The 26552-nt window shown below is 42.0% G+C and overlaps 1 protein-coding gene across 4 annotated transcripts in view; it reads left to right on the plus strand.

The window, feature by feature from the left end:
* LOC120944009 (neurabin-1-like) overlaps positions 1 to 20567 on the plus strand; it is a 146294-nt gene extending 125727 nt beyond the window's left edge. For all 4 annotated transcript variants that reach the window (XM_040357743.1, XM_040357740.1, XM_040357741.1 and 1 more), the window contains 2 exons: positions 8189 to 8377; positions 17506 to 20567. In XM_040357743.1, coding sequence (XP_040213677.1) covers positions 8189 to 8377; positions 17506 to 17670 — 354 coding nt within the window. In that variant the 3' untranslated portion in view covers positions 17671 to 20567. The remainder of the gene's footprint in view (positions 1 to 8188; positions 8378 to 17505) is intronic.
* The last annotated feature ends 5985 nt before the right edge of the window (positions 20568 to 26552 follow it).

Here is a 26552-nt window from a genome sequence, read left to right on the forward strand (position 1 = left end):
GAGCTCTCTATACAGCATTTTGTTTATATATATATATATATATATATATATATATATATATATATATATATATATATATATATATATATATTTTTTTTTACAGTCAAGGCGTAATTGTAAACATGTGAAAAGGTGCAGGCAGAGTATTTGACTTAAGTCCTGACCATAATAAAGACAATATTGTACAAAACAATTATACATTCCTTTAAATCTAGTTAATTTGGCCACATGGAGATGACGGTAACACGATTATCAATTCGTGGTGGTATTTCACCCTCTGTGGAGTCATTGTTTCCATTGTGTTTTGCACATATTAATTAAAATTTCCAGTGATGGGTTAAAGGGCAGCAGATTAATCTGGCTTAGACCTCAAACTTCAAAGGTTTTCTTTGTATCAAAGGATATTGGATTTGGGGCAGCTTTGGCCAAGTGATCCGATAGTCACAAGAATGAGCTATACCCTTCCGGATATTGGCTTAGCTTTACTCTTGATTAGCAGTGGTTGCTAGGAAACCCAGAAATGAACCTATCCATTGACCAAAGGATGAAGTAAATACTGCTGCATCAAAGATGAGCTTTTATTTATCAATGTTCTGTCCTATATATGTCATTTAAAGATGAACACTGTTGGCATGTAAGTTGGCCCCATATAACTTGCTGTTTCAGACTGACTTCTGTATTTTTTTGATTGTACATACACAAGTGTCAAGCACACAAGTCTGTAAATCTCCGTTGTTGTATCTCCCCTTCTCAGTGCAGGTCTGTGGGATGCTTTGGTTAACTTTTGTTCCTGACATCCACGTACCTGTATCTTGTATTTATGGAGTCCTTGTGTGTCTGTATACACCGATCATTCATAAAATTAAGACCACTGACAGGGAAAGTGAATAACCTTGATTATTTCCTGACAGTCGCATCTGAAAGTGGATCAAATTTATTAGGCAGCAAGTGTTGTCTCTGCAGTTGTGCTGAAAGCAGAAAAAATGGGCAAGCAAAAGGATTTGAGCCGTTTTGACAAAGGCCAATTGTAATGGCTAGACAACTGGGTCAGAGCAACCGCATAACTGCAGCTCTTTTGGGATGTACCAAGGGTTGCAGTGGTCATGACCTACCAAAAGTGTGCCAGGGAAGGAAAACCTGTCAGGGCACCCATGCTCACAGCCAAAAGTGCCTACAATGGGCTCATTCGTATAAGAACTACACCAGAGTTATAGACTGTGCCTTTTTAGGGTTGACTTGGCCTCCAAATTTTACAGATCTTAATCCAATTGAGCATCTTTGGGATATGGAAAAACAAGTCTGATCCATTGAGGCCGCACCTTACAACTTACAAGACTTGGATCCTTGTCTCACCATAAGGATCTGCTACTGATGGCTTAGTGCTAGATATCACAGCTTGCCCTTTAGAAGTTTTGTGTGCCTACCTTTTTTTACTTTAAACCAGCATCAGTTCTTACACTTGCACACTTTGTACATTTCCACAAAGTCTGGGATTTTGTAGGGTTTGAATCGAGTGTATGATTAACCATTTATGCCAAGCAGGTGCCAATGATTATCAATTGCTTATGTAGGTTTAAACGGTAACCACTTGCCAACCACCCAGCGACAGATCGGCTCTATTGCACGAATTGCTGTACTGGTACGGTATGGATGAGCAAGTTTGTGCGGGCTAGTCAAATTCCTCCTTCTCAGAGTCCTGACCTCAAACCGATAGAACATCTTTGGGGTGAATTAAAGCAGAGACTGCGAGAGGGGCTTTCTCATCCACATCAGTGCCTGACCTCACAAATGCTCTTCTGGAAGAATGGTAATATAGTGTATCTTCAGTGTAAAAAAGAACAAGGAGTCCTAGAAGTGATGGTTTGGCCCCCACAGAGCCCTGATCTAAATATTCTCGAGTCGATGAGATCACACGAAGAGACAGAAGGATTTGAGGCAGCCAACATTCACAGAAGATCTGTGGTTAGTTCTCCAAGATGTTTGGAACAACCTACCTGTTAAATTCCTGCAAAAACTGTGTGTAAGTGTACTTGGAAGAATTAATACTGTGTTGAAGGCAAAGGGTGGTCACACCAAATGATTTGGATGTCTCTTCTGTTTATTTTTTTTTATTTTTATTTTTTTTTCTAAATCTGTTACCGTATATACTCGAGTATAAGCCGACCAGAGTATGAGCCAAGGACTTAACTTTACCACAAAAAAAACTGGGGAAACTTATTGACCCGAGTATAAGCCGAGGGTGAGAATGCAACAGCTACTGTAAGCAGAAAAGAGGGTCAACAATGCCCATTTGCAGCCTGCCCTCACTGTGCCCTTTTGCAGCCCTTCAACTCAACCATCCTCTCACCTACATTCTCTCTACTGTAACCGGCAGGTCCTGTTATCACCCTCTCGTTCGTGATAGACGAGAGGGCAATCGTGATAGGTGGAGCACTGAACACTTTTCTGGGAAACTGAGTGTTCTGCCTATCATGGAACAGCACAAGGAGGAGCGCAAGTTTTTAAAACAGACTCGGGTACACAGATCGGATTCTGCAATGGGCATGGTGAGGTCAAGCAGGAATGGACTCGGGTACTGACTTGAGTATAAGCCTAGGGGGTCATTTTCAGCCCCCCAAAAAAGGGCTGAAAACCTTGGCTTATACTAGAGTGTATACAGTAATTGATATCAATTACCGTACTTAGTGTTGGTGTTTCTGAAAGTTTTTATATTAACGGAATTTTTTTCACACCTGCCTTAAACCTTTGCACAGTACTGTATGTATGTATGTATGTATGTATGTATGTATGTATGTATATAATTTTTAGAGGGAAGGGGACATAGATGTGTGAATGGAAAAAGGCAAAGATAAAGTGAAGATCCTCATCAAAATATCAAAGCTGAGCAGGCCTGAACTAGAAAGTAAATTGTATCTACTACTATTTTACTCTGTTTTCAGTAAAAAGCAGCAATGTGATAGGCTTAGAAAGGAGTTTTTAAATGCATTAACTGATCATTCTTTATTTCATTAGCTCTGAATTTTTAATCAATATTCATTGATTTATATCCATTTGTGAGTAACTCCATTGCAAGGATTAGTGCTTTTTGTCTATTTTCTCAAAGGTTGGAGCTTTGACGGATCACAAAAATAAAAATTCTTGTGTGAAGCTGACCATTGGGAAGATCTTCAGTCATGTTTGTTCTTTAAACACCTTTACTGACCTGAAATTGCTGGGTGCTCCTGTCCTAGAAACCTGCTTATAGCAGACATGATCGTAGGATTTACACAGCGTCCGTAAGGACACACTGATAATCCACTAGACGGTAACCCACGACCTTGTATACCCTCACTACTAGACTGCAGGGTACCAGATGGCAGACATGTGCAAGTTGTTTGCCGATACAATATTTTTTTTATTATACATTTTCAGTGTTTATATAGTATCTGCTTACTACCCAATCAAGTGTGTTGGAATGAAAGAGGTTACTGCTGTTGTGCAAAAGTCCGTGTGTATGCTAAAAAAAAATGCATTTTGGAAGCCGTTAAACCTGTGTATTGAAGGCTAAACTGGGCACTGAGCACTTAGTAGGGAATCTGCTTACCTGTGTATACACATAGGTAGCAGAGGCTCTGCTAAGTGCTGTTTTTACAGTAACCACTCACAAAGATTTAAAGTGGTATTAAACCCGAATATTTCATATATTGTTGCTTACCAATTGATCTGGCCAGTAACATACCTGTATTAGTGATTGACCACTCTAGATGCATGAGCACAGGAGGCACAGCAGCATTGTCAGTCGGGGGGGGGGGGGGGTTAGTGTTAAATGTATTAGCAGATTGAGATGCACTAACAAATTGAAGCCTAAATCCCGCTCACACTTTATAATCAATTGCAGCAAACCTTTAACCTTTTATTCCTTTTTTTTTTGGATAAAGGTTTTACATGAATAAATAAAAGCTGATCTTTTTAGCTGCCCCTTCCAGTGTTAAGTGGTTTATCTCATTCATGTAAACGGTTACATTTTGCTATAATAAAAAAAATTATATATATATATATATATATATATATATATATATATAATTAATTGGTAAGCTACATTATGATAAATCTTTGCTTTTGGGTTGAATACCAGCCTAAGGCCTCATTTACACAAGGATGAGGGGCAGTAAAATTAAGTTGGCCAATGAATGGAGCCGGCTTTATCTGCCAAATATGAAAAGTTGTACTAGTAATGGCGGCAATCTGCGTTTTTTTTTTTTTATCGTGACTGACATTGCAGCAGACATATCGGACACTTTTGACACACTTTTTATACAGCGACCAGTGCTATAAAAATGCATTGATTACTACTGTATAAACGTGACTTGCAGGGAAGGTGTTAACACTAGGGGCGATGAAGGGGTTAAAATTGTTACCTAGGGAGTGTTTCTAACTGTAGGGGGAGGGGACTCACAAGGGGAGACCGATCAGTGTTCCTCTATAATGGGAACACCCCATCGGTCTCCTCTCACCTGACAGGATGTGGATCTGTGTGTTTACACACAGACCCACGTCCCTGCTCTGACGAGCAATCGCCGGTGCCCGGAGGACATTGCGGCCGCTGGGCACACGCATTGGGTCCCCAGTGATGCAGCGAGCGCGTGCTCTCCACAATGCAGGAAATCCAGGACGTCATATGACGGCCGCCCGGAGGGACGAAGGGTTCCTGCGGCCGTCATATGACAATACAGTGGTAGGGAAGTGGTTAAACTAAAATGCAATAAAAAAGATCCCTTTTAAGAGCATTAGGCGAAAGTGACGTTTTGACGTCGCTTCCGACCTGCAATGAGATGGAGACTCATTCATCTCCATACCCAGCCAGGGACAGGACCGAATCGCATCCACCGCTGTCGACGGCTTTGGTAACTGGCGAAGGCCCGATAAAAGTAATCTTGCGGCGTACCTGCTGCAGAAAACACTTTTATCTGAAAGAGGACTGCCTGCTGAATAAGACGATACCAGGGTTATGTTAGTTAGCTGCTGCCATAATGGCAATCCTCTTCAAAGTAGCGACGTATTCCTGCGGCGGGGCGGTCCATAAGTGGTTAAAAACTGTGGACGCTTATGTGGCCACCCGCAAGAGGCAAGGTAGATCGCCGTTCTGACAGGGGACAACACTAAGATCGGCTGTTCCAAGTAATCGGGAACAGCTATTTGTGTTGTCCCAGTGAGCCCATCCCCCACACAGTTAGACCACAGGTAACCCTTTGCCCCTAGTGTGAACCCCTTCTTTGCCAATGTCATTTATACAACTTACATAGACATGGCTATCCACCTAAACTGACAGGTCGGGCAAGGAGAGCATTATTTAGAGAAGCAGCCAAGAGGCCCATGGTAATTCTGGATTAGCTGCAGAGATCCACAGCTCAGGTGGGAGAATCTGCCCACAGGACAACTATTAGTCGTGCACTCCACAAATCTCGCCTTTATGGAAAAGTGGTAAGAAGAAAGCCATTGTTGAAAGAAATCTTTAAGAAGCCCTGTTTGCAAGAAGCCACGTGGGGGAACGCGGCAAACTTGTGGAAGAAGTTGCTCTGGTGAGATGAGACAAAAATTTAACTAATTTGGCCTAAAAGCAAAACGCTATGTGTGGCGGAAAACTAACACTGCACATCACCCTGAACACACATCCCCACTGTGACACATGGTGGTGGCAGCATCATGTTGTGGGGATGCTTTTCTTCAGCAGGGACAGGGAAGCTGGTCAGAGTTGATGGGAAGATGCATGGAGCCAAATACAGGACAATCTTAGAAGAAAACCTGTTTAAAAAAAACTTGAGACTGGAACAGAGGTTCACCTTCCAGCAGGACAACAACCCTAAACATACAGCGAGAGCTACAATGGAATGGTTTAGAATAGATCAAAGCATATTCATGTGTTAGAATGGCCCAGTCAAAGTCCAGATCTAAATCCAATTGAGAATCTGTGGCAAGACTTGAAAATTGCTATTCAGGGACGCCTTCCATTTACTCTGACAGAGCTTGAGCTATTTTGCAAAGAAGAATGGGCAAAATCACTCACTCTGTGCCACGCTGATAAAGACTTCCCCAAAAAACTTTACAGCTGTTGCAGCAAAAAGTGGTTCTACAAAAATCAGGGGGCTGAATATAAATGCACGCCACTTTTTGTCTTCATTTTTTATTTTACTTGTAAAACCTTTTGAAAACCATTTATCGTTTTCATTCCACTTCACAATTATGTGCCACTTTGTGTTGGTCTATCACATAAAATACATTTTAAGTTTTTGGTTGAAACATGACAAAATGTGGAAAATTTCAAGGGGTATGAATACTTTTTCAAGGCACTGTGTGTGTGCAGTATGTACACCCCTCACATTTTTGTAAATATTTTATTACATCTTTTTATGTGACAACACTGAAGAAATTACTTTGCTACAATGTAAAGTAGTGAGTGTACAGATTTTATAACCGTGTACATTTTCTGTCTCCTCCCAAAATAACTCAACACACAGCCTTTCATGTGTAAACCGCTGGCAACAAAAGTGAGTACACCGCTAAGTGAAAATGTCCAAATTGGGCCCAATTATTATTTTCCCCTCCCCGGTGTCATGTGACTTGCTAATCAGGCCAAATTTTGACATTTTCAATTAGGGGTGTACTCGCTTTTTTTTGCCGGCAGTTTAGATAGAGGGGGGTTCACCCTATAATTTTTTTTCTTTTTCTAGCATTAAATTTAGCATAGTAGCGCGAGCTACAGTATGCCTTTATTTTTATTTTTTGCCCCGTACTCACTGTTTAATCCTATAGTGAAGATTCAGACTCCCCGCGGGGAATGGGCATTCCTATCCAGAGGGAAGATGATTGACGGCCGGCTCTGGCGCGTCACGCTTCTCCGGAAATAGCCGAAATAGGACTTGGCTCTTCACGGCGCCTGCGCCTGATCTGTGCGCAGGCGCCGTGAGGAGCCGAGACCTACTCCGGCTATCTTCGGGGAGCGTGACGCGCCATAGCCGGCCGTCAATCATCTTCCCTCTGGATATGAACGCCCATTCCCCGCGGGGAGTCTGAATCTTCACTATAGGATTAAACAGTGAGTACGGGGCAAAAAAAATAAATAAAGGCATACTGTAGCTCGCGCTACTATGCTTAATTTAATGCTAGAATGTTGTTATTGAGGGTGAACCACCGCTTTAATGGCTGTGTGTTGAGTTATTTTGAGGGGACAGCAAATGTACACTGTTACACAAGCTGTACACTCACTACTTTACATTGTAGCAAAGTGTCATTTCTTCAGTGTTGTCGCATTAAAAGATATAATAAAATATTTACAAAAATGTGAGGAGTGTACTCACTTTTGTCAGATTGTGTGTGTATTTTATTTTTATATATATATATATATATATATATATATAGCGCACACACACATATAACACTCACTTTTTTACCCTGAAAATAGAGGGCAAACTGTGCCATCGTGTTATACGCAGAGGGCTATGGAAAGTTGATTTCCCTCTTAAAGTTGGGGTGCGTGTTATACGCCAATAAATACGATATATATATTAGAACCTATAACTTTCACACAGACTAATATACACTGATTTGGGTTATTTCTAAGGAGAGCTCTAGGGGTGTATTTCTGACTTGGTTGTACATTTTTGTGTACATTCAGTGTTTTTTGTGTGGGGTTTTTACCAAACCGCATTACATTTCCAGTGTAATTGTGTTTGTTTGAAAAGGCAGACCACCAGCACTTTGCAGATTCATGGATTTATTTTTTACATTTTTTGGCAAAATTGTTCAGAAATTTCTTGGTCAGAGTTTGACTTTTAATTTTGTGGTAAGGGAGAAAGTGTTTGTAGAAAATGTTCAAACTGAGATTTGCAGCTTTTGGCTGTCTGTCATTGTTTATATTCAAGTAGGTCATATTGTTCCGTTATCGAAGTAGAAGTCTGAAGTCCTATCTGAAATCGGCATAGACAAGGAAAATGACCAAATAAGCTCAGCTGGGGTGACTAGTGGGACTGGGGCCAGGAGTTTACAAGATGATGTAGAAATTACGGTTTGTTTTATCGTGTCATGACTGCAGGGGGGGGGGGGGGCATTTCTCTGTCTTGGCCCTGGAGTCCATTCCGATAGCAATACTGATCAGCCCCAGAGATATTAAGCAGAGTCACAGAGCTCTTATTTATTTTTTATTTTTTTGCAGGCATTGGATGAAGATGTCGCAACAAGCGGGAAACTAAACCAGTGGCACAGTCGGCCAGTGTCTGACTGGAGTGCTCAGCAGGTGTGTCAATGGTTAATTGGAATGAATATGGAGCAATACATCACGGAGTTCACAGCAAAGAACATTGATGGACAGCAATTAATGCTACTGGATAGTGACAGACTAAAGGTGAGATCCACTATTCTCTGCATCCACACTAATCGCACATGGAACATTTCCAGGACTGAAACTATTTGTTTTGTAAAGTATAAAGGGAAACTATAATTATTTATAGCTGGTTTAGGCCCCTTTCACACTGGGGCGTTTTTCGGGCGTTATTCAAGCGTTTTTCAGGCACTTTGGCGTTAAAAAAAAAACAAAAAAACCTGTAAAGCGCCTGAAAGAAGCCTCACCTGCAATCCCAATGTGAAAGACCGAGTGCTTTCAGAGCCCTTTCACACTGCCAGTGCCCGAAAAACGCTGGTAAAGCACCGCTAAGACCCTAACGTTTTAGGGCGTTTTTGCAGTGCCTCAGTGTGAAAGGGTAAGGCGTTTTTACAGTGCTTTCAATTCATTTCAATGGAGAGGGGCGTTTTTGGAGTGTTTTTTTTTTTCAGCGCCCAAAAGCTGCTCCAAAGATGCTGCTTGCAGGACTTTTCTCAATTCCCCGCCAGTGCAACGCCTCAGTGTGAAAGGGCAAGGCGTTGTTACAGCGCTTTCAATTCATTTCAATGGAGAGGGGCATTTTTGGAGCGTTTTTTTTTTTTTTTTCAGCGCCCAAAAGCTGCTCTAAAGATGCTTGCAGGACTCTGTGTGAAAGGGTCCATTGAGATGCATGGTGAGCGTATTATGAGCGTTTTTAATAGCGCTATTTTTAACGCTAAAACGCTGTAAAAACGCTTCAGTGTGAAAGGGTCTTAAAGTAGAATTATAGGCAACGTTTTTTTCATGTTGCATAGCGTAAGGAAGGGTTTTAACCTCCTGTCAGATTTTTTTTTTTTTCGCCCTCTGTGTCATATTGTCTCATTGTGAAGATTTACCTTCACTTCCTGTCTCATAGTCAAACAGGAAGTGAGAGGAAGGTCCCTGCAAAATAAAGAAATCTTTTGGGGCCCCTCAGGCCACCAGAACTAGTGTCCCCTATATTACGTTTGTGGGGATAACCCAGAATTTGGGAATTTTCTTACAATCGATGACAATGGTAAACGGAACAAATAGGATGAATCTCCATAATAGGGGCACAGACTGCAAAAAAAAACAATTGGGTGTTATAATCCCTTTCTACTCACATTATACTTCTATTTCTGCTTTAAGAAAAAAAAATGAATGCAGTTCTGTATTATCATTAAATTGTTTTTTTTAGTGCAAGCAGTCTAAGCACCTACATTTTACTTTTACTTATCTGTCTCTTGAAGTCCCAATACAGTACAGCTCAGACTGGGAGATGAAGCCAAATAAGGAGTCAGTTGACGTGCTAGGACGGAGTATGCAGGAAACCGCTCATTGGGCTGCTTCTCCTTTGTTGTCCAGACTGGGGCTACGTCCATGATAGCCTGAACTCAGAGAAAGTAGGTTGAATGATATATGCCATCATTCAAACCAGACTTGAGACAAAAAGGTGTAAAGAATTGCTGAGAGACGGCTTTGGATTGAAGGGGGGTGTTGCAACAAAGCTTTGCTTCCCCCTCCAAAATTCAGAAAATTACTTACTGTGTGTACCCGGCTTTAGGCTTGAGCCTTCTGCTGTTGACTTGCCAGTCTTTTCTCTTTAGGCCGCGTACACACGATCAGTCAAAACCGATGAAAACGAACTGAAGGACCATTTCATCGGTTAACCGATGAAGCTGACTGATGGTCTGATGTGCCTACACACCATCGGTTAAAAAAACGATCGTGTCAGAACGCGTTGACGTAAAACACACAACGTCCTAAAAAAAAGAAGTTCAATGCTTCCAAGCATGCGTCGACTTGATTCTGAGCATGCGTGGCCTTTTGATCGATATTTTTGCATACTAACGATCGGTTTTGACCCATCGGTTAGGCGTCCATCGGTCAAATTTTAAAGCAAGTTCTCTTTTTTTTGACCGAAGGATAACTGACCGATGGGGCCCACACACGATCGGTTTGGACCGATGAAACGGTCCTTCAGTCCGTTTTTCATCGGTTTTGACTGATCGTGTGTACGTGGCCTCAGGATTTGTTTTGTGTAAACTTTCATCAGAGGACCTGGTTTCCTGGGACTTGTTGGCCCATTGGATTTTTTATTTTATTTTTTGCTGTTAACCACATCTTGTTGGTCTAGTTTTCTCCCAATCTGGTTGTGTCTCTCTCCATCTGGTTTTGGTGGATTGTTGGTTGGCCCTCATCTAAACATTAAATACAGGGTATATCCATGAGATGGGATTCCCAGAGCATTATGGGTTTTATAAAGTGTTTTTACAAAAGGCTTTGTCTTTAAAACATACACAACAGAGCTGGTGAGATAACAATTACAGTACTTTCAATATGTATACATATATGGGAATTACAAACATAACATTGTAATAGTTTTGTACAACAAAGAAAATAAATGCATCCAGAACTTTACAACGTCACAGAAAAGCAAAACTACATTTCATCTTGGAGTGTGGATTTTAAGGTTTACCTGAAATACCGGGCCAAGAAAATCGCAATTCCATGGTGGAAAGACAGAAAAAAAAAAAAAATAAGCTGCAAACTTTATCATAGCCAGGTCATGATCTAAAGGCTTAATAAGTTTAAATGCTAATTGAAAAAGAAAAAAACATCAGAAAACAAAAGAAGAATCCTGGAAAAGGAAGAATAAGAGGAAAAAAAAAAATAAGAGTTCTCAAGGAACAGTGGATTGGGGTCCTCAAATTGACATGAGGAGGTTCTCGAAACTGAGAATTGGGGTTTTCCAGGCTCTCGCTATGGTGCGTTTGGCTGCTGCAAAGAGATATGCTAGTTGCCGCTGCCGTAGGAGAAAAGCCTTTAATAGGTTAGCAAAGGGCTTTGTATGGATTTCTTTTGACATATGAATGAGAGTGCGTATAAACCCAAACCCATAGTCTGCACACTTTAGGGCAGGACCACCATTTGTGGGCCATAGTCCGTGGTTGGGAGCAACCGCGGAAGCAAGTTGATGGATAAAATGGAGTAAAACGAGCCAAGCGAGCTGGCGTATAGTAGCATTTGTACAGAATTGTATGCGTTTTGTTAGAATGGGTTCATTTTTGGAGCTCTTGGCTATCATTACGGTCATAATCTGCTTGATCCATCCCCAACTCACTCTACCATTGGTGATGGAAGAACCGCAACTGAGGTTTTAATAGAAGATACAATGGAGTATATCAAGGAAATTAGTCCTGTGGAATGTGGGCGGGCTCTACAGATGGGATTTAAGGAATGGTGTAACAAAATGATGGATTTGCATACATCAGTAATGCTCCCGCAATGAAACTTCATGGGATGACTTGAGGACATCAAGCATTACAATCCTAGTAGGAGTGAGGAAGTAAAGGATGTTGGTAAACCTGTGATCAGTCCACCAGACAAACAAGGATTCTCGAGCCCTGGTGGGAACAGCGCACAATGAAGAAAGAGTATCTGGAAAATGGGACGTGATCAGACCCACCGAAAATGTAACAGAGTCCGAGTATGAAGCAGGGTCTATGGGCAGGGAAGCAAGTGTGAGCCTCTGCACTAAATCAATAGTGGTCCACAGCGGCAGATGGCGTGTCTCATGGAGGTGGGACAGAAGAGCAATGTTGGCTGCTAAATAGTATGCTTAAATGTTGGGGACTGAGAGGCCATCGTTGATCTTATTGGTTAAAAAGGGTTTTGTGATTCAAGGCCTTTAGGACCCCCAAATGAATTGGAAAACCCTTGTATTAAGAGAGGTATGGACTCCAGAGACAGAGATATAATTTTGCCCCTGTACAAATCATTAGTAAGACCTCATCTGGAATATGCAGTTCAGTTTTGGGCACCAGTTCTCAAAAAGGACATCGGAGAACTGGAGAAAGTGCAGAGAAGGGCAACCAAACTGATAAGAGGCATGGAGGAGCTCAGCTATGAGGAAAGATTAGAGGAACTAGATTTATTCACTCTTGAGAAGAGGAGAATAAGGGGGGATATGACCAACATGTACAAATATATAAGAGGTCCATACAGTGAACTTGGTGTTGAGTTATTCACTTTACGGTCAACACTGAGGACAAGGGGGCACTCTTTACGTCTAGAGGAAAAGAGATTTCACCTCCAAATACGGAAAGGTTTTTTCACAGTAAGAGCTGTGAAAATGTGGAACAGACTCCCTCCAGAGGTGGTTCTGGCCAGCTCAGTAGATTGCTTTAAGAAAGGCCTGGATACTTTCCTAAATGTACAGAATATAACTGAGTACTAAGATTTGTAGGTAAAGTTGATCCAGGGTAAATCCGATTGCCTCTCGGGGGATCAGGAAGGAATTTTTTCCCCTGCTGTAGCAAATTGGATCATGCTCTGCTGGGGTTTTTTGCCTTCCTCTGGATCAACTGTGGGTATGGAGTTGGGTGTATAGGATTGTACTGTGTTTTTTATTTATTTTTTTTTATTTTTTGTGGTTTTACTGGATGGACTTGTGTCTTTTTTCAACCTGGCTAACTATGTAACCACTACATTGGTAAATACAGAGGCTATGAGGGAGAACCGGGACTGACAGCACCCAAAAGGCATATAACAGTTTGAGAAGAGAAGTCATGAGTATCGCATTGATACTGCCAAACTAAGACAACGGAATATGACAACAAGAGGACAACAATTCAGTCTATTAAATAAGGCCCTCGTAATTTGGATAAGTGAATCCCTAGGTATAGTAAAGAAGTGAGCCACTGAAGGGGAAAGGTTTTGTTTTAAATAAGTGTTCAGGCTGAAAGGGTCACAGACGTCGCTTTAGACTTGGCAGTGTTTTATAAAGAGTTTATACGAGAAGCTGTTCACCATCTGTGATTGGAGCTAGCTTAACATTCGGGGAAGGAAATGCCTCACTGTTCTGACTCAATTCACTAATCTCTGTAAAGTCACGTTAATGCGACTATTCAATTTAAGCAGGATCTTGTCTTCAGAAACTTCTACCTGGAAAGTAAACAGAATGCCAGATTTATATACACACACACACACACACACACACACACACACTCCCAGCTGCTACAGCAGTGAGTGTAACGCCCTCTACTGCTGAAGTCCAGTATTGCATATGTCCGTGGAAGTAAAGGGGTTAAAGTACAAGATGTATTGTGTAGTAGGACCCAGAAACATTCATTCATCTAGCTGTATTGAAGCATGCCTAAAGATTTTTTTTTGGCCCTACTTGTCCTATGGATCACAGAAGTGCAGTTCGTTCTGCACTCCTGTGACCCGTATTTAGGGTGACAGTTTGCTGCTCCCTGCCCAGCTCCGAGCTCCAGTGAGTGCTTGAGGGACAGAGCAGAGAGAACTGGGCAATCAGTGGTGTTTGTTCGCTCAGTGTAGAGGTTGCAGGGAACAGATGCAGCGTTGGATCGATTTTTCATGTGTGCATTTAACTGTCTGGAGTCCAGTGTTAAATATTCCAAAAAGGGCCCTGTAAAGACGAGAGTTAATACCTGCCTGTTCTGTTTCTATACATTGATCCATTTATTTATTTTCTCCAGTTTTTATTCTAGCCACAACAAATAAATGTTTTTCTCCGTTGGCTGTTAAAATAAATCTTTCCTGAGAGAAACTCTAAGCAGCCATAGCTGACTTCTTCTCCAGATTATAGTTGTACGACTCCAGGTTTTTTTTTTTAAACACAGAACAACTATGCAGGACTTCTGACTAGTGACTCTAAAGTACTGAAACCAATGGGTCGGCATAAGCAGCAAATGGCTAGCCTCAATGTTTCTCTTGGCTGTTCTCTCATTATAGTAAACCGTTCTGATCTATAGCCAGTAAGTACCTGACACCCCTGCAAGCTATGTGTCTGCCCATACCTCATGCTGTTGGCATTATGGCTCATCTCCTTAGCCAGTCTTTCTCATTTTCCAGATGTGAAGAGGCCACATTTTATGCCGTGTTAACCGAGAAAGGATTGCATTGTTACCGTATTAGGTTTTATAAGAAGCGGTGCCTTGTGATCTAATTTTAAATGATGCCTTGTTGCCTCATAAAGTTTGGCATTTAGTTTCACTTGATGTGTCACTATGACACTGTTAGTAGTATTTCTCAAGCACCATTCTTTGTGTTATTGGATTGAACATTTTGCATGCTGTGTGTATTGACACTGTATGAGGTAAAAGCCAAAGAAAATTTAAACACGTGGTATTTTAGACGGCCTAAAGTTTAATGGCCCCATCTGCTGGTGAAAGAACTCATTGGCTGGTCTGTAAAAGGGAAAGCATATTGGTGCTTGGTCAATTGTAAGTCATTTTGAAAGCATACATAGTTACAAATGAGTTCTAATGTTGAAAAAAGTAAAGTTATGCACTTGAGGGCTAAGAATATGCATATCATACATACTAGGGGGAGTACAACTGGGGGCGCATCAATGGTGAAGGATCTGGGAGTTTTGGTAGATCATAAGCTCAATAATGGCATGCAATGCCAAGCTGTGGTTTCCAAAGTGAGCAAAGTCCTTTCTTGTACCAAACAATTAAAGGGTGTCCTGAGGGCCTGACATCCTCTAGTGGTCCCTGTGCTCACTGCACTGCCCAGCACTGTGGAGCTCAATTGGCATTTGCCATTGAACACCAGAATTGGCAGTGATGTCTGGGAAGGCATATCAATGGAGGGATGCACAGACCTCTACAGGCTACACAATGGCACCCTGACTATTTGGTATCAGATGAAATCCTTGGACCCATTGTCACTTACGCTGGTGCAGTGGGTCCTGGGTTCCTCCTGGTCCACAATGCCTGGCCTCATGCGGCAAGGGTATGCAGCCAGTTCCTGGAGGCTAAAGGCATTTGCACCATTGAATGCCCCTATGCTTGCAAGACCTAAATCCAATAGAACACCTTTGGGATATTTCGGTCCATCCCTCGCCGCCAGGTTGCACCTCAGTGCAGCTCAATAACTCAGTGATGATCTGGGAGGAAATACCTCAGGACCATCCATCTCATTAGGAGCATGCCCTGATGTTGTCAGACATGCATACAAGCGTGTGGGGCCATACAAACTACTGAGCACAATTTTGAGTTGCCGCAATGACATTTTAACAAAATGCATAATTTTTCACTTTGATTTTTGGGGTGTCTGAATTCAGCCCTCCGTTTGATGGAAATGAAAATGATCAACCTAAAATGTGGCATCCTTTCGTTCCCAACACATTACCCAGTCCATATCAGTATAGATACCCAGCATATATTCCCCCATATTTTTCCCCATTGATCTGATGTGTTTTCAAAGTGTTCCTTTAATTTTCTTGAGCAGTGTATTTAAAGTGTTTGAAATTTTACATTGAGAAAAGTTATTCTGAATTTGACATTTTTTAGATGCAGCTTTTCAGATTGGTGAACCTCTGTCCATCTTTACATCTGAGAAACTGACTCTCTAAGATGCTCTTTTTATACCCAATCATGTTACTGACCAGTTGGCAATTCATCTAATCTGTTGCAAAATGTTCTTCCAGCCTGTCCATGTTGGAACTACTTACTTTGCCAGCTTTTTGTTGACCTGTTACAACTTTTTTGAGGCATGTTGCTGCCATCCATTTCAAAATGACATAATTTTTTTTCTTTTTTAAAATGGTACATTTTCTCAGTGATAGGTTTTCTATTGTGAATAAAATATGGGCTTATGAGATTTGCAAATCATTGCGCACACACACCATAGAGAATTTTTATTATTTTCATCTTCTATCTGACACCCATCAGCAGGACGGAAGGTGAGGGGAAGATTTCCTCCATGGGAGCATAAATGGCACAAAATATTGAGGGGCGGCGTTTGCCATCCCTTGTTCTATAATTTGTAATGCTGCCTGTATCCCTATTGGTTTGAATTTTACCTCACTTTCTGTCAGGAGGTAAACATATTTCCTATATGTTAACACAGATAGCAGGGAAAGTAATTTTGATGGAGAAACAGGATTGTGGAGTGCTGGATTCCCTGGTCTGGTATAATTTTCAGGTACAGGGAGACCATGGCTGGGCACTTGGAGCAGCAAACAAGAAATCTTGCAATGAAAGCATCAAACTAGTATTATGCCACATACACACGATCTGAATTTCCGACAAGAAAACCGTGGATTTTTTTTTCTGACGGAATGTTGGCTCAAACTTGTGTTGCATACCCACAGTCACACAAATGTTGTCAAATTCTGAACGTCAAGAACGTGGTGACGTACAACACTACGACGAGCCGAGAAAAATGAAGTTCAATGATTCTGAGCATGCGTAGGATTTTTGTGCGTCGGAATTGCATACAGACGACAGTCGGATAATTTGAGAACCAGCTCTCAAATTTTTGCCCCATCGGACAGAAAATGTCCGATGGGGCCTACACGCGGTTGGAATTTCCGACAGCTCACAACAAACTTTTCTTGTTGGAAATTCCGAGCGTGTGTACGCGACATTAGAGTCCAGATATCGTGAAGTGCTGGATAATGGTATTTGAGAAAACTATTTAGATATCAACACAAAGCTTACTCTAGTCGCTGGTTTTAGGAGTCCAGTTTGATGCGCTCTGTCCTATATTCCTGGCAAATAAAAAGTAGATAGACGGTCCACCCCTTCCACACTCTGTCCAAACTATGAAAGCATGTTTTGACTTGAGATGGGCTAAAATCATTTGTGGTTTCTGTATGGTCCATGTATACTAGAGGTCCCCAAACTTTCTACACAAAGGGCCAGTTTACGGTCCTTCAGACATTAGGGGGCCAGACTGTGGCATTTGGGAATAGAAAATGCCTTTTAGGCTTGGTGGTCAGTGAGGGTAAAAATAAATAAAAAATACAGTGCACCTGTGGTCAGGAGGAGGAAGAATGGTGCCCCATGATTGGTGTCAGTAGAAAAAATTGTCTCCCATCATTGGTGTCAATTGGAAGAATAGTGCCCCATTGTTGGTATCAGTGGGTGTAACAGTGTCCCATCTTTGGTGTCCATGGGAAGAATAGTGTCCCATTATTTATATCGGCAGGAGAATTTATGCCTGATTGTTGGTGTCTGTGGGAGGATTCGTGCTCCAAGGGCCAGATAAAGAGCAGCATCCAGTCAGTGTGCCATAGTTTGGAGACCAATGATGTATACCATTAGTTATAGAACGGTTTGCCAACTGTATTAACACAAATGTATATTCTTTTCTCTTTTCTTTTACATGTAAAGGCCTTGGGTGTTGTAAGCCAGACAGACAGAGCCACTATTAAGAAGAAAATCAAAGAAATAAAAAAAGCACAAGAAAAACTGGAAAAACTTAAAGAAAAAAGTTCAAAAAAAGAAGTACAAAGAAAAACTGGCAAAGTGGCCGGAACAGTGGAATCAAGCTGCTAAAACACGACACCACAATCCTTTCCAGCCCATGTGTTGTATATGTAAATAGGTGTACAATTAAAATGAGATGATGGGAAATCTATAACATATTTAGATTATTTCTTAATGCCTACTAGCATCTAAAATGAACGTCGCCTGAGGATCAACATTTTTATTTAGCATTTTTATTAAAAATAGCTACTATATTTGTAATGATTTCTTGAAGTGTAATTTTTAGTGTATAAGGTTGTGGATATTTTATGCTGAACAGTTTCTCTCTCCAACAACCACTTAATAATATAGTATGTTTGTTTTGTGTTTAAACCCTCCACGCACAGCCAGTAAAATGCAGGCTTTCTGACTTTTTGTAAGAAAAGATGATTCTTATGTATAGTTTTCTACTTGACAGCCTTGGTTGGTTAAAAGAGGGGGGGGGGGTAAAATAGTTTTACTGTGCAGTTTCTGTCAGTATCACTGTTCTGTATGGCTGCTTTAGTTTCAAGCACTTACCAGCAAATTTGTATGCCTATGGTTGTGTTTTTTTTTTCATTTTTGAACATTCCTAAATTCTGAGTGCCTGTCTAAGTACTTCCTACCCGTAGTGTATAAAATGAGGCAGTTTGAGCTGGTGGTTGTGAAGCAAACATAACCCACCTTTTCTATGTACCCTTATCACATCAGTAGTTGATGGTAATGAATGTACTGGTGATTTTTACATCTCTAATGATTGTAAGACTTTGTTATTTTGTCTCAAGCTTGATCCCTGAAGGGGCTGAGCTGTAGGTGATGAGATTAGTGCTGCTGGGCTGTCCCAGACCACTTGTGCCGGTAAACCAGAGAGGAGCCCTTGTACTCGGTGTCTGATCAGTGCTGGTAAAGTTGCTGTCAACGGCCACAATAGCTAAACAGGGCACTTCCTGGAATGCTATAATGGGTTGCCATGGTTGATGTGTTTCAGGGGTGTGCCCTTCTTTCTCAAGTCTACATCTACTTCCCTCTCTGCTGTCTTAAATGGATTGTTAAGGCACTTTAAAAAAAATGGCAAACATGTTATGCTTGCCTGCTCTGTGCAATGGTTTTACACAGAGCAACCCCGATCGTCCTCTTCTTGGGTCGTTCCCCCTGGAGTGCCCCATAGCAAGCCGTTTGCTCGAGGGACACTTGTGCACGACCGCTCCCTCCTGAGCCCTGCTCCCTCCTTACTGGGTCTGAGTTCCATCAATGGGAACCAATGGCTCTGGGTCAGCTATGTATTTCGGGGGACGACGACTGCATGCAGATTTTTTACCTTGCTACATAGAGTACAGGAGGGTTTAAAAAAAAAATCTGCCTTTACAACCACTTTAATGTCAGCCTAGTGCCGCATTCAGTTTTTTTTTTTAGAATGACCTGCTGATCTTGACTAGATGAACTTTTTCTCCCAGATAAGTGACCAAGCTGTTATAACAATCCTCCTGTGAAGGAAAGTATTTTATTGTGTGCTGTTGAGATGTTGTAAATGTCTTTGGGGAAGAATAGTAGGGGTCCTGTATGGTTAGTATGAGAGTTAGAAATCTTTGATCGTGTACAGAATGTTGGCTGTTGAATGGCGTCTTCTGGTGAAAATGAAAAAAATCTTCCATGAACTGCATCACCTTTCTTGTCTCTGCACTTGCTAAATCCTAATGGGAACTTCTATTTCAAGAGTAATGGTAATCCACTTGTTGGACAGCATTGTTTCCTCTCTTGGTATTACTCTTCTGATTTTAAATAATGGTACTAATCTGTGGCACCAAGACCAGTCGTATGTATATTTTTTGCTACTTATTTGAGTCTGTTGGATTATAATGATTGGGATGTTTTTTGTTTCCTACTCACTGTTGTAATCTTACACACTGTGGGCTAGGAGGTATTGGTCCATTTGATACAGATTTTCCACCAGCTGCCTTTTCTCCTTTAAAGCGGGAGTAAACCCATCATTTTAAGTTTCCAAAAAAGTTACTGTCCTGGAATGCCGGGAATGTAATTGTCACATTGCTTGTACTCTAAACTGTCCAATGGCTGGTGTCATAACTGATCACATGGGCAGCACAATGGCAGGTGAAGAATAAACAGAGGCCAAGATGGCCGCTTCCTTGGCTGAGACCGATAGGAGGGTTTACTTCCACTTTAAGCTGTCTCTGATAACACAAATCTTTCTACGGTACAGATGTCACGGCCTCTCCTCTTTGTCTTTGACGGGTCTAATTTGTGGAGACATGGCCAAGACGGATCGCGTTTATAGCAGAACTTTATCTGATGGGGTGATAAACAACGTTTTTAAAGAAAGCTCTTGCTATATGGAGAGCCCCTTTAAGGATTTAGTTGTAGTGCATACAATGTCATCTGAACTTTTATTTTATTGTCCTCCTTATGAATTCTATGTTTGGAGGTAAATAAAACATTGCTGTCTTTTCTGAGATGGTACAGTGAGAACTTGTTGGCTAGCACATTGATACAATGTTAAAGAATCAGAGAAGAGGAGTTTGGAGGATCACTGGGTCCAGCAGTCTACGGTGTGTCCGATGGTGAAGAATTGTATTCAGAACGCACTTCTGCCACCTTCCATTGTCTTGTGTCTTCATTAACCACTACAGAACTTTTAGATTGTATTCCTATAAACCTTCTACTGTGGAGATATCCGAGTATAAAGCATTGATGCCGTATGGAGAGACTGAAATGTAGACTTTTTATGTAGAGTACAATTTTTGTATTTTATCGGAAATGATTTTGTACAACTAATAGTATAGACCTGCTATGAAAATCGTGTTGGGGACTGTACCATTTAAAGATCGTAGCTATACACACATTGTGAATAAAGCTCTGAATTCTTTCTGAAGAAATGTCATGGGAGAAATGTTGGCTGCCGATGAAGAGGTCTTTTGAAATGCCTGATTTATTATTATTTTTTATATAACTTATTCCAAGTACATCATCAGTTCTGATGAATGTCGGGACAATACCCCCCAGCATTTACACCTATCAGCCACACTTTATGACCACTCGGCTAAATGTCGGTTTGCTGCCAAAACAGCCCTGACCTGTTGAGGCTTTGCTGTCACTAGACCTGAAGATATGCTGTGGTATCGGGCACCAAGCTGCCAGTAGCAAATATTTAAGCTGGCGACCCCATGGATTGCATAGAGCTGCCTGGAACTTCCTGTTCTGGGGTTCCTTGCCAGCTTCCTATGGTGGTGCGTCAGCTCTGCCCCCACCTCACAGGATTTGATTGATTACAGGGGCCACTGCTGCTGTCTCTGAGCCTGTGAGGAGAGAGACCAACGCTGTGGCAAATGGGCACTGTGCTTGATTGAGATGCGACTTTGGTAAATAAGGGAGGTGATGGGGCAATGCAACTACTGGGTCATGTATTTGGCAGGGAATGCATTAAGGTTAAAGTGGCTGTATACCTTAGACATTAAATATGAGCAAAGCAAATCCCTCTATAGTGAGTGCTCTTAATTGAGACAAGTACAAAGTGTAATTTCTCTCTGATGCTTGGTTCCTCTGCTATAAATTCTTTATAAATTCTGCACTTTGAACAGATAAAGAAAAGACTGCAGATAGACAAGGTACCACTTGGGATTTGTTTCATCTCTATGTATCACCTGAGGCCAGTCACTTCACTGGGTATATGTCAGGCTGGGTTCACACTATTGCCACTTGGATGCGGGTTCACACACCTCCAGTACAAATTGCAGGAGAGCCCTTGTGTGTCTTTTGATCTGTTTCAGGTCCAAATTCAGCCAAAAATTCAGGTTGAAATGAGACCTGAAACTGAATGGAGATGCACCTGGATACCTGCTGTGAGCTGCTGCCTTCTCCAGTGTGCACCCAGCCTAGAGCTGACCTTTACAATTGTCAGTGATATGTGTGTCTAGAAGTGCAGGGGTATTGTCCCAATACTCATTAGAAGTGGCTTGGATAAGCTATGAATTGTCTTTAGCATTATAGAACAAGTTCAGTGGAATGTGACCAACTACTGCTCCATATAGCAGGACTAGGAAAACAAATCCCAATGTGCCTCTGACAGCCACAGGCATGAATCCTAGAAATGGGATCTTCTGGTCCATGGCGCCTGTTATTTGTAGTTTTAGCTCTGCTGATGTTGCCATATGGATAAATGGGAACTTTGCAGACCGCTACCACTCTGTTTAGTTTCAATATTTTACAATTATAGTTCTGAAACTAGCACATGGCCAGGCAAATGCCATCTTCAGGAGGCCACGGCAGTCAGTTCCTGCATTTCCCATGTTGGCAGTCTACTTTTTAAATTTACCCGTTGCCTTCACATTGAAACACCAATTTTGTTGGTTTTTATCCTCATTTGAAGTAAACCTGTCCTAGCAGGACGATGGGGACGGCCACTGCTAAAAGTGCCAATTGCCTGGCTGTTATGCTCATAATTTGGCATCCATCCATTGTGAGTTGCTGACCCCAAACCAGGAAAGTCTGAAGGTTTTTAGCTTCATGGTGGTTCTGGGTCAGGGATGTGTGTGTGTGTGTGTGTGTGTGTACACACACCTACAACTACACCTGGAAGAGTCGGCTCAGGCAATTGGAATGTTCAGTAGGAGCCCCTGTGTTTCCTCTGACAGGTTTACATGAATGTGTGTTACTGCCTCAGCAATCACTGCAGCTGTTCTTATAGATGCTGAAAATATGGCCTGTTGGAATACTTGAGGAATGAAGCTGAGATGCATTGGCCTATATCTTGTAGACCGCTGTGTGTAATAAGGCTGGGGTCACACTGCAGCACAGAGCGGCTCACATCAGGGGTCTGGTGTGCAGGAGTGTAAACCCAGCCTTGGGCCCCTTTCACACGGGGCAATGGAGGTACGGTCGCGGTATAGTGCCGCTAAAAATATCGGCGCTATACCATTGGAATTGCCGCGGGATTCGGCCGATAGCAGTGTGGTATTAACCCCGCTAGCGGCCGATAAAGGGTTAATATCGCCCGCTATGCGCCTCTGCAGAGGCGCATTGCGGGGCGGTATCCCATTGTTTTAAATGGGAAGGAGCGGTATACACACACAGCTCCAAAGATGCTGCTTGCAAGAGATTTTTTTCTCTCCTGCCAGCGCACATTGAGAAGGCTGGGCAGGAGTTTTTCAGGCGGTATTTAGGAGCTATTTTTAGCGCTATACCGCCTGAAAAACTCCTCGGTGTGAAAGGGGCCCCAAGCTTCATCGAACCCAAATCATTTCTCCAGAACCTAGTCATGTTACTGAGGCAGAGTTGTGCCTCAAAGTTTTATAGCATGGGTGCTCAACCTGTGGCCCTCCATCTTTGAGAGTCGTGCTTTGTATCTGTCAGCCTTTCAATGCTTCATGGGACTTGTAGTTCTGCAACAGCTGGAGGACTACAGGTTGAGCACCCATGTTTTCTAGCATTGTTTCCTAGTCGGTGAAGTATGCTGATGGATTTAATCAGCCACAGCATCTCTTCCCTTGGCCCTCGGTCACATTTGAGGGGGCCTTGTTATGTGATTGACAGGTCGCATCCTATTGCCGGCAATCGTACTGTTCAAATTGGTGCAATGCCAACTTTGCAGTGCCACATCAATTTGAAAAGGTAGTTCCTGTACTACTTCTGGCGATTTCAGGTGCGACTTGCATAGACCTCTGCATGAAGCTGCACAAATGTCTTACAAGTTGCACTTACTGCTTTGAAATTTTGCAAGGAAGTTGCACAATTGAAAAGCTGCAGCCAATGAATGAGGACTTGCGGCCCATTCACACCAGCTTGTGAACACACAATACAAAGTAGACTTCAGCCTGGGTTCTAATGCACAATGTGTTTCCCTTCAGTCTCAATAGAGGCTGCTGTACATTTCCATGACTTGACTTCCTCGTGAGGGTCAGACGTTTACTGTGGGTGATGTTATTCCTTGAAGGACTGGATATCCATTCAGCAGAGGATTGAACTACATTTCTATTTCACCAAAACTTTCTCACATGCTTTTTTATTATAATGTTTGTTCTTTGCCTTAACTGTGGACCATTTCTAGACAATTTCTGGTTTTCTTCCACTAAACGTAGATGTTTAAACAAAACATGGAAACATTTTTGTAAAGAAAACAAAGTGTTTTATATATAATAAAACTGACCCTTTTTCTGTTTTTGTGTCTCATTTTGTTAAAGTAGAACGAAGGGCAAAATAAAAATGGAAATGACGCAATCTGTCACTAGTAATAATACAGCCGTCCAGTTCCCTTACTCACATTTTTCAGTTTCCAGCTTTACCTGACCAATCCATCGAGCAAAGGTGACAGAAGGTTAAAGCCTCGTACACACGCTCGGTTTTCTCGGCAAGAAAACTGCTGGCAGAGCTTTTTTGCCGAGTAAACCGTTCGTGTGTACGAGGCTTTCAGGTTTCTCGTCTGGAAATCTGGCCAGAATCTTGAGGAGAAAAATAGAGATCCTGCTCTCTATTTTCTCGTAGATGCTTGTCGGTATGTTTCGCGATGGGAAAACCAGAGTGTGTATACTTATCTGTCGCCGTGGAAACCCGCACATGCTCGAAATGACTGACGCATGTGCGGTAGCTTCCACGGCATAGGTAGAGTGAAGCAAGATGGTGGCGACGGCATCGAATGTAATGAGTGCATGCTCGTCGTACGTGATGACATCACCGCGTTCTTGCCTTTCAAGAGAACCACGTTTCTTTTGAAAGGTCTGTGTGTACACTCGGGCGGCAAGAGATTCTTGCCAAGAAACTCGTTGGGGAAAACGGCGTTTTTTCCCTGACGAGATTCTTGCCCGTGTGTACGAGGCCTGAGACAACCATGGTCGGCTTTTGTTCATAAAATTCAAAATGTCATCCGAAAGGGGGTGGGGGGTGAACTTGCTTTTACGGCTTAAAGAGTATCTCCACTGTTGTTGAGGGAGGAAAAAAAAACATTCCCCTGGGAGATCTATGTACATTGCAACGATTATAATGACCTTTGTTTCAGATTCCTATCTTTTTGTTATTCTGAAGAAATCCCTGTGTGTTTGGGTTGAGTGAGTCTAATGGATGTGGTTTCATAATTATCGGTCAGCTGGGCACCAATGAGGAAATCTGCTGGGCCTGCATTCCTTTAGACATATTCCTATTGGAAATATCCCACCAAAAAATACATTTTTGTTGCAGGGGATGCCTGAAATCTGACTTTCCCAGAAGTCAACCAATCACACAAGCCGCAATATTTTATATATTTTTTCTTAATTTGCCATCTCCCCCCCCCCCCCCCTCTAAAGTGGAGTTAGTTGGAATTAAACGCGCCTAATTTATTTGTTCGTCTAATAACTACAAGTCTACATTGCTGCTGTCCCAGGGGTGGCTATGCTGTGCCTTTACAAAGATTAGTGGAGGAATGAGCATGGCCACCTGCCTGTGTGTGTGAAGTTCCAGACGTGCGAGACGCACATGTGTTACACAGTGTACCCCTATCACCACATTGTGTGCTGTCAGGAGAAATTCTCTCCTTTTTGCCCATTCATTTGAATGTGCTGCCTTAATGCAATGCATGTTAACGCACACATTAAAATGTTACTAAACCCAGGACCCTGCAGTTACTATATCTGATCTCCCACAGTACGTGAAAATGCAACTATTTTAAATAAAAACTGCTACATACCTTTTTCTCATCAAAAGTATATAGCAGTCAGTGTCGGGTAAAGATTGTGGGAGGAGTTTTCATTCTACTCTGACTGTCCTGAGGCTGCAGGACTGCTGCCCCTCTGTCTGGACAGTGCTGATTGGCCCTGGGCTGATCACATGCACCCTCCCAAGAAGAAGAAAAAAAACTATCTAGCAATACACACCAAACTGAGCATGTGCAGAGTGACTCAAAAGGCTCTGTCCTATTAAGCAATGGTTTGGGTGACTGTGGTGGACTGTCGGAGACTCTTTACGATATGATCAACTGTGTCCAATCACAATGTAAACAGCAAAAGCCATGTTTAGGTTTTTCCTCACTCGCATCTGACAGACACGAGTAGAGGAGAGCCGATCCGCTGCTCTCTCCTGATGGTGGGGTCTGCGCTGATTGATTATCAGCACAACCCTCCCCCACTGAGGAGTTCCACCAGGGATGCCAATCAGTGTCCATCAGCAATACCTGCCAGTGCTACCATAGCAGTGATGCCCATTTGTGCTGCTTATTGGTGAAGGAGAAAACTTATTTACAAAATGTTATAACGGAAACAAAGAAAAATGTATTTATTTTTTCAAAATTTTCATATCACTCCAAAGGTGATCAATACCACCAAAAGAAAGCTCTATTTGTGGGAACAAAATTTATACAAATTTTGTTTGGGGCATAACAGCAACAGTGCTGAAAGCTGGCTTAGGCAGGAAGGGGGGAAAGTGTCTGGTATTAAAGTGGAGATTATATATATATATATATATATATATATATATAAAAATCTCCACATTTAAAATTTCCCTTTCTTTGAAGGAACATTCTTAAAACAAACTTTTTGGGAAAATGTATTAGACCGGAATCACACTTGTGCGGTGCGAATTTCAGCGCTCTCATCTCTGCAGAGAGATAAGAGAACTGTTCCACAGATCATCTCCGATTTAGCTGCGAATTTGGAGACCTGGGAGGGGGGAAGTGTATTGAGGTGAATTAGAGAAATCCTGAAGAGAAATTAACACATCTGCGAATCAGATGCATGCCCATAGAAAATAATGGGCCTGAATTCGCACCTGAGCCACACCACAATGCCTAGAAAACGCACACGTTTTTTCGGCAATGCGCAGTGCGAATGCATCGCACATATGTGAACCAGCCTCATTGAAATCAATGTATTTTATAATGTTATGCGAATTGGATGTGGTTTAAGCCGCAACCAATTCGCATAGGTGTGAACCCGGCCTTAGTGTATGGCCTGTAG

This window comes from Rana temporaria, chromosome 6, assembly GCF_905171775.1.
Source record: "Rana temporaria chromosome 6, aRanTem1.1, whole genome shotgun sequence".
NCBI classification, from domain to species: domain Eukaryota; kingdom Metazoa; phylum Chordata; class Amphibia; order Anura; family Ranidae; genus Rana; species Rana temporaria.